The sequence below is a fragment of the Haliotis cracherodii genome, unplaced genomic scaffold (assembly GCF_022045235.1).
Source record: "Haliotis cracherodii isolate W230 unplaced genomic scaffold, xgHalCrac1.p SCAF_17, whole genome shotgun sequence".
NCBI classification, from domain to species: Eukaryota; Metazoa; Mollusca; class Gastropoda; order Lepetellida; family Haliotidae; genus Haliotis; species Haliotis cracherodii.
In genome coordinates this window covers 20938426-20960600 of record NW_027266272.1, presented here as the reverse complement: position 1 = coordinate 20960600, position 22175 = coordinate 20938426, and the positions used below count along the sequence as shown (strand labels likewise).

The 22175-nt window shown below is 39.4% G+C and overlaps 1 protein-coding gene across 1 annotated transcript; it reads left to right on the top strand.

Annotated features, from left to right (window-relative positions):
• The first annotated feature begins 489 nt into the window (after positions 1 to 489).
• On the top strand, positions 490 to 21959 carry LOC139464522 (uncharacterized). The gene is made up of 5 exons (XM_071246047.1): positions 490 to 790; positions 4624 to 4705; positions 18765 to 18889; positions 19506 to 19584; positions 21604 to 21959. The coding sequence occupies exons 1-5, from the start codon at positions 648 to 650 to the stop codon at positions 21691 to 21693; spliced, it is 519 nt and encodes a 172-aa protein (XP_071102148.1). The 5' UTR covers positions 490 to 647; the 3' UTR covers positions 21694 to 21959.
• Positions 21960 to 22175: the final 216 nt, after the last annotated feature.

The window sequence follows — 22175 nt, the reverse complement described above, 5'->3', positions numbered from 1 at the left end:
AGACTCACAAACATTAAAAAGTACTTGACCAAAAGATGACCACTCAGTAGCAAGACGACCGGTAAACGTCTAGCGGAGCCTGACTGTAAAGACACATGATTTTGTCACGTTTTATACGAGTGCGCCGACGTCGGAGTGAACAACGTGTCCTGATCAGCTCCGGAATGCAATAGCCTGGTGAGGTCGCCAAAGCGTTTCCTAATAAAGGGTAAACCCTTCCAAAAATGACCTCAAATTCATGAACTAGATGTGCTCGATAGTCCCACAAATGCGTGAAAATCAAAGTGACAAAAACATTTTCAATACATGAATAAGTTTGCATACATATATAAGATACCATATATCAAATCAATACATTATAAAAGTATGCGATTATACAGCTAGAGAATAAAATTTATATGGGTCACAAATTCTCTGACAATGAACGTTCAGACACCGGAGTACGGAGATCGCCGGAGTTTGCCGAACGTATAACGCCGCCAGGCAATGAAAGGTTTTATTACCGGTGACGCTATTCGCAGTCATCGCTTGTAGAAAAAGACAAGACTAGTTCCGGCTTGAATGCGGATTCATTATTGCGTAACAGACACAACGACAGACACTATCAAACAAACAAGGAATAACTGACTCAAGCCTGCGTGTTCAGAATGATATTTCATTCTTATTTCGTTTTATATATGTTGTCAGTATTATCTGCAGCTGATGAGTGTGTCAAGGTTGGCACCTGTACATGCAACACATCAACACGGACCATCAACCTGAACCCGTTATCAGCAAACACTGGACCAAGGTAAGAAAGTGGGACACGTGAATATGTGCTGAATCTTGATAGATGCTTTTCTATACTTGATGCATTCCTCCATGTTGAACTTCCGGATGAATGGTATCAAAACGACTACCGCTTGCTACTACCATAGACCATATAATAGATATGGTCTCGGCTCCTACCAATATGTAAATCTAACGTACCAGCTGTTCAAGACGCATTTCCTGCTTGTGTGATGTCCTTTCAAAACCTCCTGTGCATAAAGACACAACAATAAACAAATTATTCAGTTATTACATCTATGAGGGTTAAGGTCGGGTCGGGTCACCGTGGCCTCGGTCTCACACTTAGCAGGGGGCGTGGCCAACAGAGGTCACGTAGTATGGCGGTTACACATGGAGCTAAACCTGCACATGATATGCCTCACAATAGATATGTGTACCCTTCTCACACACAGGAGTCCCAAAGAGGGACAGGTCAGCCGAAATTGCTAAGGCAGAAGGCGACCTCTTAAACACTTAATGCAACAACAACACATGCTATGGGTTTCCTCCTGACGAACATGCCTCCATAAATGATTGCTTACAGTGGTCCCCTTAGAAACATTTAGTAAATTTTGATGAATGGGAATTGTGTGATGTATTGCTAGATTCAGGTTGTGTGTGTCTTTGTGTGTGATGTAGTTTTTCTAGATCAAGGTTGTTTGTTGCTATGTGTGCAGTGTTGTGCTAGATGCAGGTTGTTTGTTGCTATGTGTGTGGTATTGTATTGTTGGATTAAGGTTGTTTGTGGCTATGTGTGTGGTATTGTTATGCCAGATTAAGGTTGTTTGTGGCTATGTGTGAGGTGTTGTTATGCTAGATTAAGGTTGTTTGTGGCTATGTGTGTGGTATTGTATTGTTGGATTAAGGTTGTTTGTGGCTATGTGTGTGGTATTGTTATGCCAGATTAAGGTTGTTTGTGGCTATGTGTGAGGTGTTGTTATGCTAGATTAAGGTTGTTTGTGGCTATGTGTGTGGTATTGTATTGTTGGATTAAGGTTGTTTGCAGCTATGTGTGTGGTATTGTTATGCCAGATTAAGGTTGTTTGTTGCTATGTGTGTGGTGTTGTTATGCCAGATTCAGGTTGTTTGTGGCTATGTGTGCAGTGTTGTTATGCCAGATTAAGGTTGTTTGTGGCTATGTGTGAGGTGTTGTTATGCCAGATTAAGGTTGTTTGTGGCTATGTGTGAGGTGTTGTTATGCCAGATTAAGGTTGTTTGTGGCTATGTGTGAGGTGTTGTTATGCCAGATTAAGGTTGTTTGTGGCTATGTGTGAGGTGTTGTTATGCCAGATTAAGGTTGTTTGTGGCTATGTATGTGGTATTGTATTGTTGGATTAAGGTTGTTTGTGGCTATATGTGTGAGGTGTTGTTATGCTAGATTAAGGTTGTTTGTGGCTATGTGTGTGGTGTTGTATTGCTAGATTCAGGTTGTTTGTGGCTATGTGTGTGGTGTTGTATTGCTAGATTAAGGTTGTTTGTTGCTATGTGTGAGGTGTTGTTATGCCAGATTAAGGTTGTTTGTGGCTATGTGTGTGGTATTGTTATGCCAGATAAAGGTTGTTTGTGGCTATGTGTGAGGTGTTGTTATGCCAGATTAAGGTTGTTTGTGGCTATGTGTGTGGTGTTGTTATGCCAGATTAAGGTTGTTTGTGGCTATGTGTGTGGTATTGTATTGTTGGATTAAGGTTGTTTGTGGCTATGTGTGTGGTGTTGTTATGCCAGATTAAGGTTGTTTGTGGCTATGTGTGTGGTGTTGTATTGCTAGGTTCAGGTTGTTTGTGGCAGGTTGTTGTAGTGGTAGACGTCTGTTGTTTGTGACTATGGGTCTGATGTTGTATTGGTAGACGTATGTTGTCTGTTGACTAAATCTGTGTGTAATGTTGTATTTGTAGAAGTCTGTTGTTTGTCACTATGTGTGTAATGTTGTATTGGTAGACGTCTGTTGTTTGTGACTATGTGTTCAATGTTGTATTGGTAGACGTCTGTTGTTTGTTGACTAAATATGTGTGTAATGTTGTATTGGTAGACGTCTGTTGTCTGTTGACTGAATATGTGTGTAATGTTGTGTTGGTAGACGTTTGTTGTCTGTTGACTGAATATGTGTGTAATGTTGTATTGGTAGACGTCTGTTGTCTGTTGACTAAATATGTGTGTAATGTTGTATTTGTAGATGTCTGTTGTCTGTGCCTATGTGTGTAATGTTGTATTGGTAGACGTCTGTGTTGTTTATGACTCTATGTGTAATGTTGTATTGGTAGACGTCTGTTGTTTGTGACTATGTGTGTAATGTTTTATTGGTAGACGTCTGTTGTTTGTGACTATGTGTGTAATGTTGTATTGGTAGACGTCTATGTTTGTAACTATGTGTGTAATGTTGTATTGATTGACGTCTGTTTTTGTGACTATTGGTCTGATGTTGTATTGGTAGACGTCTGTTGTCTGTTGACTAAATATGTGTGTAATGTTGTATTGGTAGACGTCTGATGTTTGTGACAATGTGTGTCATGTTGTATTGGTAGATGTCCTTAGTTTGTGGCTATGTGTGTAATGTTGTATTGGTAGACGTCTGTTGTTTGTGATTATGTGTGTAATGTTGTATTGGTAGACGTCTGTTGTTTGTGGCTATGTGTGTAATGTTGTATTGGTAGACGTCTGTTGTTTGTGATTATGTGTGTAATGTTGTATTGGTAGACGTCTGTTGTCTGTGCCTATGTGTGTAATGTTGTATTGGTAGACGTCTGTTTTTTGTGCCTATGTGTGTAATGTTGTATTGGTAGACGTCTGTTGTTTGTGCCTATGTGTGTAATGTGCTAATCAACTGATCTTTAATGGAGAAAATCCAAGACTGAATTATGTAAGTATCCATCATCATTACAAGAGTAAATTTTGTGATTACCTTTCTAGTGATCCTTGCTGCAAACAGACATTGTTCATCTCGTGTCATTAATGGCCGGTCGGGTAGCCTAGTGGTTAAAGTGTTAGCTCGTCACGCAGAAGACCCGGGTTCGATTCCCGACATGGGTACAATCTGTGAAGCCTATTTCTGGTGTTCCCCGCCGTGATATTGCTTGAGTATTGCTAAAAGTGGCGTAAAACCATACTTACTCACTCGCCATTGTGAAAACTTGTAGCAAGACTGTCAGCACCTAACAAAAGGAAATGATCATAACCATAGGACATAAACATCATATTAAAACAGACCGCACTGCACCACCCGGGCCTTACAATTCCTATATATATAACCCTTCCGGTAGCGCCCTCTACCTTGAATAACCTCCCTATATATTTGGCTTTACCTTCAACTGAAATCAATTTCATTCTTATTCACTCTATTCAGAGAGCACGGGTGGCCCTGTGGCCTAAGGTGCCGCGATTCGCTGTGCTTGTGGGTTTCACCAAAGTGGTAAACGTCTGAGACCTGCATCACTCCGTAGTTTCAAGTCACCAGGTCGATTTTACCGAGAGGCAACTAACGGGATCATGTGGTCAGACTCGCTGACTTAGTTGATGCTTGTCATCGTATCCCAATTGCCCATTATGTCAATCATTGGATTATCTGGTAGCCTAATGGCAACTGCTTAAAAAAATTACTAGTAAAAACAAATTGCACTGCTGGCGTCAGGACCAACAGACTTCAGAAGCTGCAGGCCCCGACGAAATTCATCAGGCCCTCATTCATAAAACTGCAGCTTCTTGTGACAAACGGACGTATCAGGCCTTGTGCCACAAAACAGTTTTAGCGCTACGACAATCGTAAACCTGAGATCGTTTTGTGGAACAGACCCAGAACTTATCAGGTTTCCTTCCTTTCAGATTCACCATTCCTGGTATAGACTCGGACAAATACTTCTACAATCCATGTAAAGATATTACAGAGGGAGGTTCAACTGGTGTGGTAAGTTAGCATCAAGTTTGTATTTTGCCTTTGATATTGAATGAGTGAAAAAGTTTTATTGTTTCCAGATGCCTCTTTGAGTGTTAATTAGTAATTATCATTTTTACACTGGTTAAATGTCACTTGTAAACTGGGATATGCTTTTGTGGATATTGGGGCGGGAGGAGGTTGATTTTGCTTTAAGTTCAGCGTTTTGTTTTAACAAGAATCAAAACATTGGACGCTTTGAAGCATTTGATACCAAAGCCAACAATGAAGGCAACGACTGTCCAATCAGCTGGAGAGGTTATGGCATCGGTGTTCTGGGATGCCGAGGGTGTCATCATGACGGACTATCCCCTAAAAATCCAAACAATAAACAGAGCATATTATGTTGCACTTTAGAAACGATTACTGGATGGATTTAAGACCAAGAGATGTGGGAATCTGAAAAAATATGCGTTCGTCCCATCTGACAGAGACCAAATCAGTCATTGCCAGGGCTTAAATTTACGAGCGTGTCTTCTCATGTTCTGAACTTAGAATTAGGTTGGTGTGGAAGTCCGTTTTTTTTAATGAGACATGCTCTTTTTGAGCCTTGTTTTATTATGTTTCCGAAATGGACCGATACATTCATTTATAAGATGTGCCTATAGTAACAACGCATCAGTAATAGACACATCGTCTGAAGAAAGATCGTCGATGGTCCGAATTCTGATATGTATTCATTCATATTTAAACTGAGGTATATCCTAGGCCTGTTCTTCCACTCCCTAGCCACATCTTCCCCCATCCCACCGGTACCCCTCTGAATTCCATGTTATATGGCAGTGTATTTCATTGTTGATCAATGATTGTGACTGTTACATTTCTGTCGGTAGACGCTCGTTGCATTGTATTTGGGCAGTGATTAATCTTCAGGAATGGAGTGCCATTTAATGTAAGCAGTCGTCGGGAAGTTACTATATTAAGATGCTAGAGTGGTGTGATAAATTCCGGAAACGGCGAAATTCGTCAGCATTGTATAGAGCCTTACAGCATTGTTTAGAATAGAGTTGGACTGTATATCACTGCAAACACGAAAACGTCGTTTTTTTCCGTATATGGTCATTGGACGGAAAAACGACGTTATTTGGACGTTTTCAAACCATCGTTTTTCCGTCCAAATAACGTCGTTATTTGACATCGGAATTTACTGGGAGAGAACGATAGCGTTAAGCTCCTCCCTTTCTTGATTGACATTGTCAATCAAGCAACAGCGTCTACCGGTATTTCTACTTCTCAGTTTTCATTGGTCAGTCCCCGCGTGTTAGATTACAGGCCCGCGTTTGACACTGCACTCGAAGCGCTTAGCGGAAGTACTGAAATCAATTGTTCTGCGCATGCGGATTACTTAATGCCTTGACCAAATTTTCCGTTCTGTGCATGCGCGATTTCGCGTATTGTTTCCTAGAATTAATGTCACCACTATTTTTACAATGGTTGATAAACACAGTCACGTGAAGGTTCGGAATCGTAACGAGTAACTCCATTTAAATTGAAGAGTATCCCCAGTGATATGGGAGATTCCAAGATGAAACTATTCTATGGCTATCTAGGCTGCCACCCAAACCGATCTAAACGGGACCCGATAGCTTATTGTATGCTATTTAGTCATATGGAAGTGGACAAGAACTATACATTGTATTCCGGCCGATTGTTCTTGCATTTACTTATAAGTCAGGAAAATGGACTTAAAAGGGGAGTTGTTGAATGTAATTTTTTTAATTATTAAATGTTGCCTATACACTAATCTGGACGAACTTCTCATTGTTCTGTTTATGTCATCCTATATACTATTAGTATGTTACCGTTCTAAAGTCATCCTCTCACATAACATTATATTGTTCATAGTATCAAAGTTTAATCAACAATATCAAGAGCAGCGATTTAAACCACTGAAACACCCAAACACAAGGCTGTTATCAAGCGCTAGTGCAGACGTGATGCATCGTAAAACTGTATCGTGATGTCTTCAGAAATACAATTATACTACGAGATAGTACGGCTAACGCGTGACTCACCGGTGGAACAAAGACAATATCGCTAATACAGATATAACGTATTTGAATGTTAATACTAAAGACAAACAATCATTTTTTTTACAGTGACGATATAACACGTATACACGTTTATTGTTAACTTTCATCAGTTTTGCTCTTCATTTTAATAACTTTGTTTTCACATATATATGTAGCAATACCCGACAAGCATGTCATACATAATTATGGGGCAGTTTTCAATCTTGCACTGACTTACTCAGTGTTCATGAGCGAAGTTTATTGGCTTGTGTGTAAAACCCCGTTTTTCTGGTAATCCTATTATTACTTAGTTTATTTCTATCTAATGACACCCTGTTCTCTGGATCATGGCTCCGTGACTTTCCATAACAATTAAGATGAACATTCAGTTCAAGTAAATGAATGAGTTTGTTTTGACGCTACAGTCAGTCAAAAAACCAATGCTGTGAGGTTTGATAACACACTTCCACCAGATCGAACATCGTGGATCCTCATTTTCTGCCTAAAGAGAATCATAGTTCATATGCTAATCCATCTGCGAATACCCTCCCACTCAAGATGACCTTACTTGTTGCTGAATCTATCATCTATCCCCCAAATCTCACCCCCACGCCCCCCCCACACCCCCCCCCCGCCCCCCGCACGCACGCGCGCACACACGCACACGCACACACACACACACACACACACACACACACACACACACACACACACACACACACACACACACACACACACACACACACACACACACACACAACTGACCTAAATAACCTGGACAGGAAATACTGCTGATAGCCTCTGGTCAACTCAGCCGCGCCACCGCAGAATGTCCGTCCAACTCTGCAGGGGGCATTCTCAGTGGCTTCAAACGTGCTGAAATGTTTTCGCCTTGCATCCACGATGGTGGACAAGTAACATCCAACAAGCCCACATTTACGCACGCATGCACGCACGCGCACACACATATTTGGATTTACCAATCCCTGAATTGAGAAGACGTGCGTTACGAAGCTCCTCCAAGTCATCATCAATATCCGTTTATGTCTGTGATATCATTACCCATCCAAAGCCGAATATACATTTATTGTGTTTTCTTGACAACAAATGTTATAATTGGGATAACACTTTCTGAGTAAAGTACAGATTCTCGTACTTTCTTTGGTTGAGTCCCGTCCGGGATTTGAACCCACACTGTGAGTGAGGCACCCAATCGCCAGAACACAATGTTGGCGATCTAACCCAGCCACCGAACCAAAAATGTTAGTCCAGATGACGTATACTTTGTGTACTCCTCTGACAAGAGAAAAATGGCACGGCTTCTATGACCGAAAGCTTTGAACCAACAATGCCTTTAAGAAAGTGGTCAACAGTAACACACATTATATTTGGATACCACTTTCTCAGTAAACTACATATTTTTAGGGTGGAGATAATAGACGTTGATGGTTGATTATCAATGGACAAATTAAAGCCAAAACTTAACTTATGAATGATTGGTAATGGGAAATGGACAATGGGCAAACGGGAGGCGGGGTAATCAGCGCCATGCCAGTTATCTGTTGGCTTCCCTTGTTGCGTTCCCATCTTTGATATCTTTTTACTTTTGTTGTTCTTACAGGTACAAATATATGTTCTCTGCCTCATAGCATTTAATAATATGCACCTGATGAAGGAGAAAGTATATATTCCGAAACGCAGTGTTCCTCCGTTGACATCCATAAATATTTTTCCTTGTGTGTATCAGTTCTTAATGCCCTTCAAAGACTCAATATAGCTTTGTTTTTAAATGTGGTGATATTTGCGTAGAATATAATATGGTCATGCCTATATACATTTGGGTCTTTGTCTACATAAGCATTTAGACATACAATTTAAAGCTAAGGACATTGCTAATTCTGCAGGCATGAAGTACACGCCATAGCAAGCTGTGATCTTTATTCATACTTTAGATATTCGTAATGGAGATCTGTAACTGAAGTTTACCGTAATCTTCCGCAACTCTCACCTCCTGACCAGTTGAACGTCTTAGTGCATTCAGATCCCATTGTAAAATTCCAGGCTGCCCCTCTTTCTGTGATGTTTTGACGGATGAAATCTATTGCGTTATAATAATCTCTGTTTGCTGATATATAATATGTACATGTTGTAAAATATTTACGATATTTTAAACGTGTAATTCGATGCATATGCAATGCAGTGTGAACATAAGTGCGGATGCACGAAGGCGGTTATAGTCATAGTTATACTGCGATGGATGTAGGGGAATGGTAGGGGGGTGTATGTATGTATGAAAGCACGAATACCGATACATGAGGGCGGATATAGTTATAGTTCGATGGATGTTGGGGAATGGTGGGAGGGTGGATTATGTATGAAAGCATGCGCATGGATCCATGATGGCTGACGTAGACATACTGGTGGGTAAAGAAGAATGTGTGTGTGTGTGTGTGTGTGTGTGTGTGTGTGTGTGTGCATGCGTGCATGCGTTGTGATACGAGGGTTGGCGAACATGTTGTCAGATGATTGTGTGAGTAAGTTAAGTGGTTGAGGATGTGGCGGGTATGAGTATTCGTACATGCAGACTTGGGGTTGGGGGACTGGGTGTGCCTGTACTGAGGTCTTTTGTTTCACTCACTTATAGTGTTTTCTTTCACTCAAATACTGTTTTACGCATTTTAATGACTGAAACTGTAGTGACTCAAAGGTCATACTGGCCGGGCATTCAACATATCTACCCCAACTACATACGTAGCCATTTATATGGTGTACAATTCTTCTTCTACCTCTCTCACACACACACACACAAACACACACACACACACACACACACACACACACACACACACACACACACACACACACACACACACACACACACACACACACACACACACACGCGCATTAATTGTTTTATTAAATGTATCTTCGAGAGTCAGTAAGAAACTAGAAATAACTGCCTTTGTTCTGTAAACCTCACCAAGTTTCAGCTTTCGCCTCTTCCTTTGTGGACTGAGGTTTCACATTTGTAAAATGATCTCTCTTATCTGTCTGTACCATCAACTTAACTGCCCTCACCCCCTGCAGTTTTCCCGTCCCATATTGCCAAGCAGGTGACCCACAAGGAGGAATACCGCCCTCCCTCAGTCCAGTGATACTGTTCCTAGCACAATATGTTGGGGATACGTAGCCTTACTGTGGGCAAACATTTTGTAACAATTTGGCAAACTTTGATATGTAAACAGCAAATATTATTCAGTTTTATTTCAACAAAAACGGAAAAAATCGGATCCTACTTATTTTGTGGATACCATAACAATAAATCAAGCCAATAGATCGTTTGAGCAGGCATGAATATAAAATATAATTAGCAAGTCGATAGTCATAATTCCCTCTGTTGGTCCCACGTGAAATGTTCTTCACGAATAGAATAGATGGCTGATAGACGTTCGACCGAATAATATCATTTGCTAACTTCAACTGTTCTCCTAATTTCCATGAATGTATGTTACATAGTTCATATGTTCATGGGCTTCTACACTGAATGTATAATGTGGAGGACTACTTCGCTTGAGGATAAGTAACATAAATAATGATGATAATTATGATAGTATTGCCATTATTATTCCTTCAAATTATTAAAAAAAAAGTTATTATGTTTTCATAGAGAGAAAGAGGTATGGAGATTGTGAGATTATTTTTAGCATCGGAATTGTTAACATAATTCTTAAAGATATTATGTTTTGTTTGTTTGTTGTTAAATGCTGCACTCAGCAACGTAAGGATATTAAAACATTACATTTAGGTTCAGTTGTATTTTTATATTTGTATCATTTTGCAAATGTTACAGAGACCTGATAAGGGATATATAATAATGTATAGTCGCTATTCTTAAAGTAAGAATATGTTAGATTTATCAACCAGAAATATTGCACACAAGAGGATAATCATATTTCATGACACTATTCAACGTCGAAGTCAACGATATTTGTGTATGTTATTGCTACATGACACGGATACGTCATGATAAAGCAATTAGAAATTGGCATTTGATGATATAAGATAGCTACGCGATAAATCACAAAGAACAAAGAAGGAAGCGATATTTATTTCACGATAAAAATTGTTCTATCATGACGTCATTTATTGAGATTCGAACATGCACTCGCAACTTGAAAAGTAAAATTTGTAAATTTGACCTTATTTTTGAGAGGTATGTGTCTAGTGAGTTGTTCACAATAAATGTTGCTGGAGAATCCGAAAGTGAGAGTGATATGACAATCGGTATTGGGAGATAAGGTACAGATGATTGACGAGAAAATTGTGAGAATATGCGGGACCAAACTCAAATCCTAAAATGGATTTATCTAGCATGGCCGCTGTCGGATTCTATTCAAGGAATCATCATTATTTAAGTACGGGTAAATATTGTAAAGCGTGTATTTTTTCCTAATTTAACACCCTAAAAGAGGCTGTACGTAATGTTGATATCTCATATAGAAATAAACGAGTCTCGGTCGTTGTTTATCGTACAATAAACAACTCCCACTCGTCGTTTGTTTCTTAATTACATGACCATATACACTAACTTTATATCTTTTCATGTTTATCGGTCAACAAAAGCGACATAAGCATTTCCATTATCATGAGAAACCCTTGCCAAAAGTAGCGCCAACTGCACCATTGCGACAACATCAGGAGCATGTTTCATGACTCACCATAATAAATGATGACATTGGATGCTCGCAAAAACGCGAGCTCATTCCGATCCACTAGTGGCACCCGCCACAAACACACCCAAAGGCAAGCCAATTGTTCACCCGAAAAGGCAGAGAATTGCATCTGACATCATTTTTGTCATTGATACGTCAAACCTGGAAATGCCGTCTACACGTCCAACACAAAGCCCAAGCCAGGACCCAAATCCTTCAAACCGGGCCAAAGTTTAATTAATTACATACATTTCCCCCTAACCTTAAATAATCTCTACTAGTTCTGAAGTAAATCGTATTTACCCGTATGAATCGTCTTATGTTATTTATTGCCGATAAACAGAATATGCACACTTTCTGAAAGTACTGTGTGATAAGTCACGCACCAAACCTATACTCTCGATATACATGCTGCTCTTACTTAAAAAAGAATAACAAGGGTTAACAGGATACGTATATTAAAATACCATGCTTTCCTGATGTGCTCTCATTCTAATTTGAAATAATGGCATAAATAGTTACCACTCATCTTTCAATATTTTTCAAGGTTGGGTTAATCACGAACATATTTGAATATGTACAACATCTATACTTACTTATCTTTATACTTAAAGGCATCAGGTTTGTCTGTCATAAGACCCCGAAACAAATATGTCCAACACAGCCCAATATTTGGCTCTTGGCTCCTTGTTCTTATATTTTATAAATATTGTTTAAACAACTGTTTTTTTCTGTAAAATATGTTCATTTCAGAAATTAGATGTTATTCTAGCATCAGGTCTGTGGTACGTTTACTGCATCAGCATTACATTAAAACGATATTACATTATATAAATTCATACAGAGGAAATGCTTAACATTTATCTTTTAGGGAAGAGTGCAGGAAGACTTGCTTTATACATATAAATGTGGACATATATGTATGGACATTTGGATGATACAGATATACCTCCTTAAAGATAGTACAGTGTTCGTAGATGACTGTAGACAATGGAATAATTATGTGAGTAATCGGGTTAATACCACGTTCAGCAATATTTAGCCATATTGCGATATTGGTTTCCAACATACAAGACGGACCATGAAATTATGACTTGAATTTGGACCTGGCTTTCTGGTGTGATGTAACACCCCAGAATCTCCGGTAGAAAAAGGGCTCAAAGCACGAATTAAGATCACGAGATGATACTGATGTATGCATCTGGACACATATTTGCGTAGTATTACTACCTTAATTCATCAGTATATATGTATTTTGCATAAAAGGATATTATAGGATCGACGCTGACGCGCATATAACCTATTCACCAGTGCTGTAATATTTCATTTCTTCTGACACATATCGACACGAGAAATTATATTTAAATTTAAAAGGAGCCCAAGTGGGATAGAAATTTGTGGGAAAGTGGGAGTCTGAGCTGTTGAACAAGGCTTGTTTCATTTTGGGCTATAGCATTGCCGCAAGGCCTGGGCGGAAGGGAACACCTGTTTGCACCCATCAGATACCAATCACAGCTTCTCTCTCCAAACAAAAACAAAATACGAAAAATGTCGGAAGTGTATTCTTCTAATTTTCTATTTAGATACATGTTTTAACTTTAAAGTAATTATATGTATCTCATGTATTATTGGTATCTGTGATGCTGGTACCGTTTTGTTGCCATTGTGTAGCTTTTGTGGAGTTATTATGAATATCAAATACATGCCTTGAAATATGGACTTCCATGACGAAAGAATACAGAGTATACATAACTCGCAATTCTATATATTCAGCAAACAGCCCAAAACCGAAACTCCACAACATATCTGATTACACTGATTAAGGCTGTCCCAGTTCTCCATGCGATACTGACGCCTGTTCGTCTCCCAGACCATACAGAATAAATTTAAAAGGAATCCAGCTCAAGTCTAGAACGATTTGGCAAGCCTAGATTGCCTTAATTCTATCCATGAAAGTAAGCATTAATAAAAAAATATTGTTCTTGTCTGCTTCAAATTATATTTTGTAGATACTTATTTTAACTAAGAAAATTGTACTGACACCGGCGCTGTCCCTATTGAAGCTATCCATAAGAATTTCGAATTGCCGTCCATTGTTCGATGTCAATACATCGATGACAAGTGAGGATATCATAACGTAATCGTTGATGCCGCGCTACACTTTGATAAAAATTATAATCAAGTTGACTGGTGTGTACATTACTACAGTGAACATGTACATGATCATGCCCTAATAATCAAATGCCGTAATGTCAAATACTAATTTATTATTGTGTGATGAATTTAACTGGATCAGTGGTAACATGTGATATTAATATTCCATCAATTTCTTTCCTGGTTGGTCCATCCATGTCTACAAAATGAAAATAATACAATTAAAATGGAGCATAGAACAATCCTTAATTTCAGGCTAGAGCTGTGGAAATCTAGACTTTCCCAATCATTATAGACTTGAGTTGGTCTCATGTTTTACATTATTCTCTTGGGTCAACGTCACAGCTCATACCATACACTAACAAGACCAGCTTGCCCCCCGCCGGAGCTCCCGGATTTTGGTTATATCATCTAACATGGCCAACTCTGCTCTTAAGTAAACAAGAACCTAATCAGCGAGGGGTCCTTTATCATCCCTATGTGGCTGCTTATGAAAATCTGATATCTTTTCCCAAAGACCTGGTTAATAATATATTTTCTGCTGAATATTCGAAACAAATAGAGTGAGTTGGTACTACATGTACATATGTATACGGTTCTATTTTAAATGACTGCAGCGCTCCATTATGAAAACAATTTGTTTTAACGCCGCTCTCAGCAGTATTCCAGTGATATATGACGGCGGTCTGTTGTATATGAAATATATGCAAATTGAATCTTGAATCTTGAAAGTTGTAACATTTCCGCAAATAAGTATCACATGCAGTATACAGTATATCAACTGCAATATACTGTATACATCAGTATACAGTGTGTCGCGAGCTCTGCGCTGGGCTGGAGCACACATTTCCTACACCTCTCCCTTCGGCAAACACCTCATGAGGGTTGCAACGAGGTCACAGGTCAGGCGTGCACTCGTCAGTTGTCTAATACGGTCAAGAGTAAGATCTTCCGGAAGACCACTGCACTGGAGGTATGTGGATTATTGAGGAGGTACTACGTGTTTGGAACTGGGAGTTGAACACTAAGCACTTTTAGAGAAGAGCTCATAATAAAACGTTATGGACTCGCGGACGGACTTGTGTTTTCATTTCAAGACGTACATTTATCAGGTTGAACTTCCTAACTGTAACAATAACTGAACTTTACGCCTTTTTATACACATTTGTGATGGGGCGACAATGCGACAACGAGACACATTTTGACCTTGAAAATGTCGCGTTACGGCATCGTCGCCCTTTTGTAAAATAAAGAAAAGGATTATCAAAGAGCGACAATGCGAACACGCGACAATGCGACAAATGGCCAATTGTCGCGCTTTTGTTAATTTTGACAGGTTTTGCTTGTTGTTGTAAAGGCGTCAATGCGACAATGCGACAACGAGACAATGTCCCTTCCATAGTAATCCGTGCAAATAAAACTGAGTAATGAAATAGAAGTCTGACATGCCAGTTAAAAGATAGAGTGTTGCAGCTTCTGATTTCATAGATCTTCAAGAAGGGGTTATCAATAATGGGATGGGTGATGAGTTCAACTGCATACTCTGTGATTAACAATAATGCTCCGAGTCAATACATTTTGTCAAATGTATGACATGTATTACGTGAATAAACATATTGTTTATACTCGTCCATGTTTTTGACGGACAAAATAATTTACATGCTCGGTAAAACTGAGGACGGGCATCATTGTGTGTTTCCGTGCTTTGTTCAGGTGAACAATTGACTTGTCCTTGCATGTGTTTGTGACGGGTGCCACTTGTGTGGCAGGATACGCTCACCTTTTCCCGAACACCCATTGGATGACCTGAACCACTTCGGATTTTTATCCCACAGCAGTCTGATACACCATGATATAACTGAAATACTGAAATACTGTACAGTTGAAAATGATGTTTAATGCGATTACCGTAGTGTGTTACTGCAACTGTTCATATTTTGTGCAGTGATGTTATGTAATAAGTAAAAGAAAGCATATTCAATTATCCAATTGATTTGAATAGAATATACTTGCGTCAGTGTATTTTATTAACGCCCCAAATCGTAATTTAAACACATAAAATAACAGATCACGCATGGTGCCTTGACTTACTACTAGATTTAATGGGCCACCCCGGAATAAAATAGTTCCCCCCAAAGCGAGGAACATATGTTTTAGTATGTTTACAAGAAATATATTCCAAACAATATCCTCATAAGATGAGAAGATCTTTTACAGAATTACCTCAGTAAGTCAATTACAATGACAGCGTCGTAATACATTTACATCAAGTACAATACGTCAAAATGGCCGACACGATAAACGTGACGGGAGATATTTTCGAAGTTGTTAATTAACCTGTGGCTATTTCAAGCCTTTGGCATCACTGATCAATTGGCCGATCATTGAAAGGTGATTGTGAAGATGTGTCAAATAGATACTAAGGTAAATTCATAGATTTCTGTAAATTGTCACTGCGACAGTTTGGATTTTTTTCGTGTTTTTTTTCTCTCTGGGATGGGTTGTAGCGAGGGTATCCTTAAATGGGCTTGCAACCACGCTTCTGTATGAATTCGTACCAGGGAATTCCAAGGGTTTTCCCCAGGAATGTGGAAGTAGTCAGTGTTTACGGCTTTTCAAGAATACAGTCACGTGAAGAACGTCATGTGAACGACCTCGCGTCCAAGTCGTATATCTTGTAAACTTCACATTAAAAAATTAGTTATTGTTATAACCAAATGAAACACAACCCATTATCCGATAGGGGTAACTGTACATAGCCGTTACCACAATAAACTTAGTAACATTGTTTGGTTTGACTTCTTGGCGCGTGTCTGAATTCCATTAACATGTTACATATCCTAAAACTAGCTTATCAGCAAATCTCGCTGCACTGCGCGCGAGAGATACTAGAGCAAGGCATGCCAGAAATACGAAACCTAAAGCTTCCGAAAGGAAGCCTTGGACATCACGTGCGTCGGGGGACCAGCGCCATCTGATTGGCCGTTAACAGTTGTACAAGGCGGAGCAAAAAGCATCGTTTTTCCGTCCATTTTACGCTTGAAAAACTCGACCCTTTTCTGGACACTTTCTAGACGCTGACCAATTAATCAATTTTAATGAATTTTTAGTCGTTTTTCCGTCCAATGACCATATACGGAAAAAAACGACGTTTTCGTGTTTGCAGTGTATATGGGCACAAGCGCATGCCCCTTGCACCTCTCACGCTGTTCATCACATCAAGACCAGCTTTCGTTTGAGGGTCATTCATCAGCCCTGATTCCCTATCTAGCCCATCACTGACTTTTGACATCACCACTGTATTTTTGCATTTGATACTGACCACTACCATCATATTATACATTGCCATTGAATATTGTACTAACACTCTTTTGTACTGTCATTGTAATTCCTGCGCAGTAATTTGTATTGATTTGTAAACCTAGTTAATTTTGTATTACATTGCTGATTGACTTTTCATGACAACAGTTGCATCTTCCATACAGTAAACTACGGTTATACCGATCTCAAAGGGACTACTAATTTTAGTTCGTTATAACCGTAATTCGTTATAAGCATATATACAGCATAACTACAGCATATAGTCATGACTAAAAAGTTAGTTCGTTATATCCGTTAGTTCGTTATAAGCGTGTTCGTTATAACCATAGTTTACTGTATATCTATTTTTACAAAATAGCGACTTGAAATTCAATCAGACACAATGAGGGGACTCAGCTTAAAATGTTGTTGTTGAATTGCATTTGATTTGTTGAGAATCTCATTATTTCATTACCTCAACAGAGAGATTATCTGGCGTCAGCATTCCTTCGTCACGCTACAATTACGTATATTGAGTGAGCTCCTCCTCTATTTGCCATTTCATGCCAATAAAAACCATTATTGAATAGGACAGAGAAACGAATACACAAACACCTTCATCAATATCTTGGGCATCGTAGAAGTTTAACATTTGTCAATCATCAATTGACATAAACATTCTCATGTTCCATAATAGAAACATTTCCATATTGTGGAACAATATTGAAAATATTTGAAGATGAATGAACATAAAGTTACATAAATATCCTCATATTCCATTATAGAAACCTTTCCATATTGTGGAACAATATTGAAATTATTTGAAGATGAATGAATATAAAGTTTCCCAAAATTTGAGAAATGTTTGAAGATGTGGGGAGGTATTACCACAGGGGATAAGAACTGGCCTAGGATGAGATAGAACTGTCCTAGGTTATGGCCAAGAGAAGGGAAGATCTTGCCAGGGGTGGGAAAGAACTGACCGAGGCCGCCATCTTCCTGGTGAAGAACTGGCCAATGGGATGTTTCGGCCTATCACACAGGTACATCTTCCCGAGACCAAGAGAGTAAACTGACTTTAACTAGGCTGGATTTCCTGGGCTCGATCGTAGCGCCACCAGTACGAGTAATACGAGTTTTGTCCCTTCTAAGCCTCTCCTATGGACCAATCAGATTCCACCTCTCATATCACCTGCATTTGTTTCAAACAAAATGGCGGCGCCCAGTCAAGACGATCTGATCGATAATCATTATCTATATTGTGATAAAACGGGTCTTACATCGCGAAATGCATCAAATCACGTGAGCACCTTGATTAAAATCATGAAAAGACTTGGAAAATATCTGTTGACAACGAGTTGGCGGTGCACATGCTTTGCAAATCCTGCAATCGACCGAAATCTGCACGACATTTTACGAACCGGATTTCGATTTCGATACACGATTTTGATTGGACTATGCATAGACTCGTTAGTCCAGCCAAATTCTAACTCCATAATACCAGCCAAGTTCGGCAAGGGTGGAAACTGGCCTTTGATAGTCAGTGAACTCTCTTGCCTCGGGAATATGCACAGGTAATACCGCGCACCTCTCCTCGCTATGTAAGTGCACCGCCACCGTGGTCTAGTGGTTGAGAGTCCACCCGGGGAGCGGAATGTCCGAGGTTCGATCCTCAGCCGCATCATACCAAAAGACGTTAAAAGATGTTACTTGTTGAAGTATTATGAGTATTTCATGCTTGTTCTACCATGACTCAGGTTATGCAATAACTGGATTAGGCCTATAATGAGTCAACTTTTAGTGTTGACCTTGACCTTAGCACAGTCTTACTTCTTTTTCTATCTTGACTTCAAGATGATTCAACAACAAGGTGGAGTGTACTATGTAACTGGAGATGACAATACAGCAACCTTTAGTGGTGACCCTGACCTTGGCACCTTGACCTTAAGCTATCAACATGCAGAGAGCGGGATCATCAGGTTAGAAAACTGCATGGATTTTACATGTTAATTGATGCTACTTAATGGTTTTGGTGGTTGATACATGTCATCGTAACTGGTCAGTGTGTATCGTTTCTCATGATATCGGACATTGGATTGTTAGTTTTGTACCGGACTCCAGAATATTGCTGATTGCGTCGTTAAAGAATCATGCACACATGCACACATGCACCGGCTCACACAGAGAAGGCTTTTTAATTATCACAGGCAGTCGTCCATTGCAATAACACCTTCACTTTATTGCTATTCAGTTAAAGCTTGGGGTAATCAATGGCTCCATCTCATTTTCTGGCTCCATTAAAGTCATTATTTTCTCCACAAACATCTTAATATTTCGTCTAATTTCTCAATCTTTACCTGCCATGCCATTTTTTTAGAATCCTAGATAAATCACTAATGTTAACGAAGTTTATATATATGTTCAAATATACTTCTCGAGACAAGTCAAAGAACACCCGGAAATGGAAGGCTGTGTGTTGCAATACTCACCAACCATCACAGACAATAGTAATATGAAAAAAACAGGTGTTCTTTGACTTCTTTGGAGATGTATAATTATGCATGTCATTTGTCATCATGTTGCTGTTTTTTCCAGAAATTCAAAAGTGAAGTTAGTTTGCATGGAAGGTACTAATCAACTGATCTTTAATGGAGAAGATCCCAAACTGAATTATGTAAGTATCCATCATCATTACAAGAGTAACTGTGTGATTACCTTGCTGGTTATCTTTGCTGCAAACAGACATTGTTCACCTCATGTTATTAATGGCCGGTAGGGTAGTGGTTATAGCGTTAGCTCTTCACGCCGGACACCCGGGTTTGATTCCCGACATGGGTACAATGTGTGAAGCCTATTTCTGGTGTCCCTCGCTGTGATATTGCTGGAATATTGCTAAAAGTGGCGTAAAACCAAACTTACTCACTCTTGTCATTAATGGGGCCACGGGTGGCCCAGTTATCTGAGGTAACACAATAATTCAGAGTTGTGTCCTTTATAAGGCATGCCAGAGACCTATGATTGGTACAAACCCCCGTTTACCCTGGATTCTTTCTAGGTGTGTCAGCATGTTCAAGGTTTGTCTGTGTTTGTTGGTTTAACCAAAGTTGTAAACATCGCAGACCTGCATCACTTCTTCAAGGTTTTACTTTGACCGACAATACTAGGGATCCAGAGTACCCCCCATTACACATTTCAAGGGTCCTTACGGGAAATATGAAGGTTCTGTAAATTAATGAAATTGTGTAGTCTACTGTACTGTAAGATTTAATAATTACTTCAATCACTTAAACTTTCTTGTCAAGAATCTGGTTTAATGAATACTATTGTTTGTCCCTCGGAATGCAATTATTTCTGTATCCATTCTATGCATTTGTGAGAATTGGATGCACATTTCTGCGTTGCGTCAATACTGCTTCCTGCTTCATTCCCACATTAGGCTGACACATTGTGATATCACTGCAGTTGCCCGAAGTTAAACTCACTCACTCACTCAGTTACGAGCTGTTGTCCTGTACTGGTGTCAGGAACCATTGTTTATTCTGGGTTACGTCCTCTGAATCTGTATAAAGTTCAGTTTACCCGGCCTCGCGCCATGAAAGCAACAAGACTGTCAGGCAATGTTAAAGTGTCGGCGTTATGCCAATCCTAACGCTTAGATCGCTTTTTGTGAACGGACCTCGGACCTCTAATATTAGTACTGCGCTCTTATCATAATATATCTATTATATTAAAATATTGAAATTATGGAAATGTTGAGGGTGCCAATCCCCCATTCCAGACATCCGGCATACCATTTTATCTATCTTGGCATCCAATTTAAGGACTCCTTTGACATATAAGTGTACACAGCTGGTACAGGTATATTAGATTTGGATTTTCACATAAGATGCAAGCAGACGCGTGTTCATAGGCGCAGAGATAAATATTTGATTAATTTGTCACTCGTTGCAAGAACAAAAGACGAAAAATAGATTTTAACATTGAAATATTAGCAGTTAGCGTACCAGATAAATATTTTATGGCATCCAGCGTCCAGCACCGCATCCTCAATACCACTTAACTGGATCTTGATATTCGGCTTGCAAATGGTTCCAAGATACAGTTGCACAAAGTAATCTAGCGCTACAGTTGTGTAGAAGTGTAACAACTACCACAACCGAAGCCCTAACATTCGAGACCTTATAGTGAGTGAGTGAGTGAGTGAATGAGTATGGTTTTACGCCGCTTTTAGCAATATTCCAGCAATATCACGGCGGGGGACACCAGAAATGGGCTTCACACATTGTACCTATGTCGGGAATCGAACCCGGGTCTTCGGCGTGACGAGCGAACGCTTTAACCACTAGGCTACCCGACCGCCCCTCGAGACCTTATAGAAGATCTATAAGCACAAGGAAGTCCTATCAGCACTACGAGTGTCGAATATTTAGGTATGGAAGTTCATGCATGTTGCCCCGACAGTTTTACCGCAATACACCAGAGTCAGGCACAGAGATGTTGTTGTCACGTGCAAACTCTCTCCCTAAACTACGTGTATGAATACAGTTTGTTGTGTTTTAAAAAAAAAAATCATAATGGAATGGCTTATCGGCAGATACTTGAGATGGAGATTCTCTGGCGTTGACATTTTGAATTCTATTATCACAGTTAACAGGAATATTCAGTGTTCCATCCTTCTCTGTTTGTGTTTCAGCAATTCACTCTCAACACTGGGTATGTGTGCCCCCAGAAAACGCTGAAGTTTCCGCTGTATTTCTTGAATATGCTGAATACTCTGTGGTAAAGAATGTAAGAATTTGGACACAACACCTAAAATGTTTTTATTAGTTATGTTTCAAATTTCCTGTTGCTTTTGCATTACACCTTAGTATAAGTACATGTACATATATCTATTTCGTTTTATGTAAACAGTAAATTGCACCTAGATTAGTACTTTTGCAACAAAGGAAAGTTGCAATATATTTTGTCAAAAGGTGTTATTCAGTGAGCTCCATTTGAATGTCAGTGATTCATTTTGTGTTTATAGATTAAAAATTACTTTGATTCTGATTTGTCTCTAATGTTCATGGCAGTCTTCTTTTATATCTGATGGTGCACATTCGCTCACGACCCCCCACAATTTGTGATTGTATCAGTTCAGAACAATAACTGTAATGTGCTGTCTACGTATCCCATTCCCACGATAGCTAGTGAGTACCATACGGTTGTATTGGAGGGCTGTGGTATACTTGCCTTTGTGCCTCACTCACCTTTTTCAAGCGACCT

Bases quoted from the DNA above. Each gene is read 5' to 3' on its own strand.
- LOC139464522 (XM_071246047.1), top strand. From the start codon at position 648: ATGATATTTCATTCTTATTTCGTTTTATATATGTTGTCAGTATTATCT. The intron at 791-4,623 runs GTAAGAAAGTGG...CCTTCCTTTCAG, and splicing joins TCAGCAAACACTGGACCAAG to ATTCACCATTCCTGGTATAG. The intron at 18,890-19,505 runs GTTAGAAAACTG...TGTTTTTTCCAG, and splicing joins GCAGAGAGCGGGATCATCAG to AAATTCAAAAGTGAAGTTAG.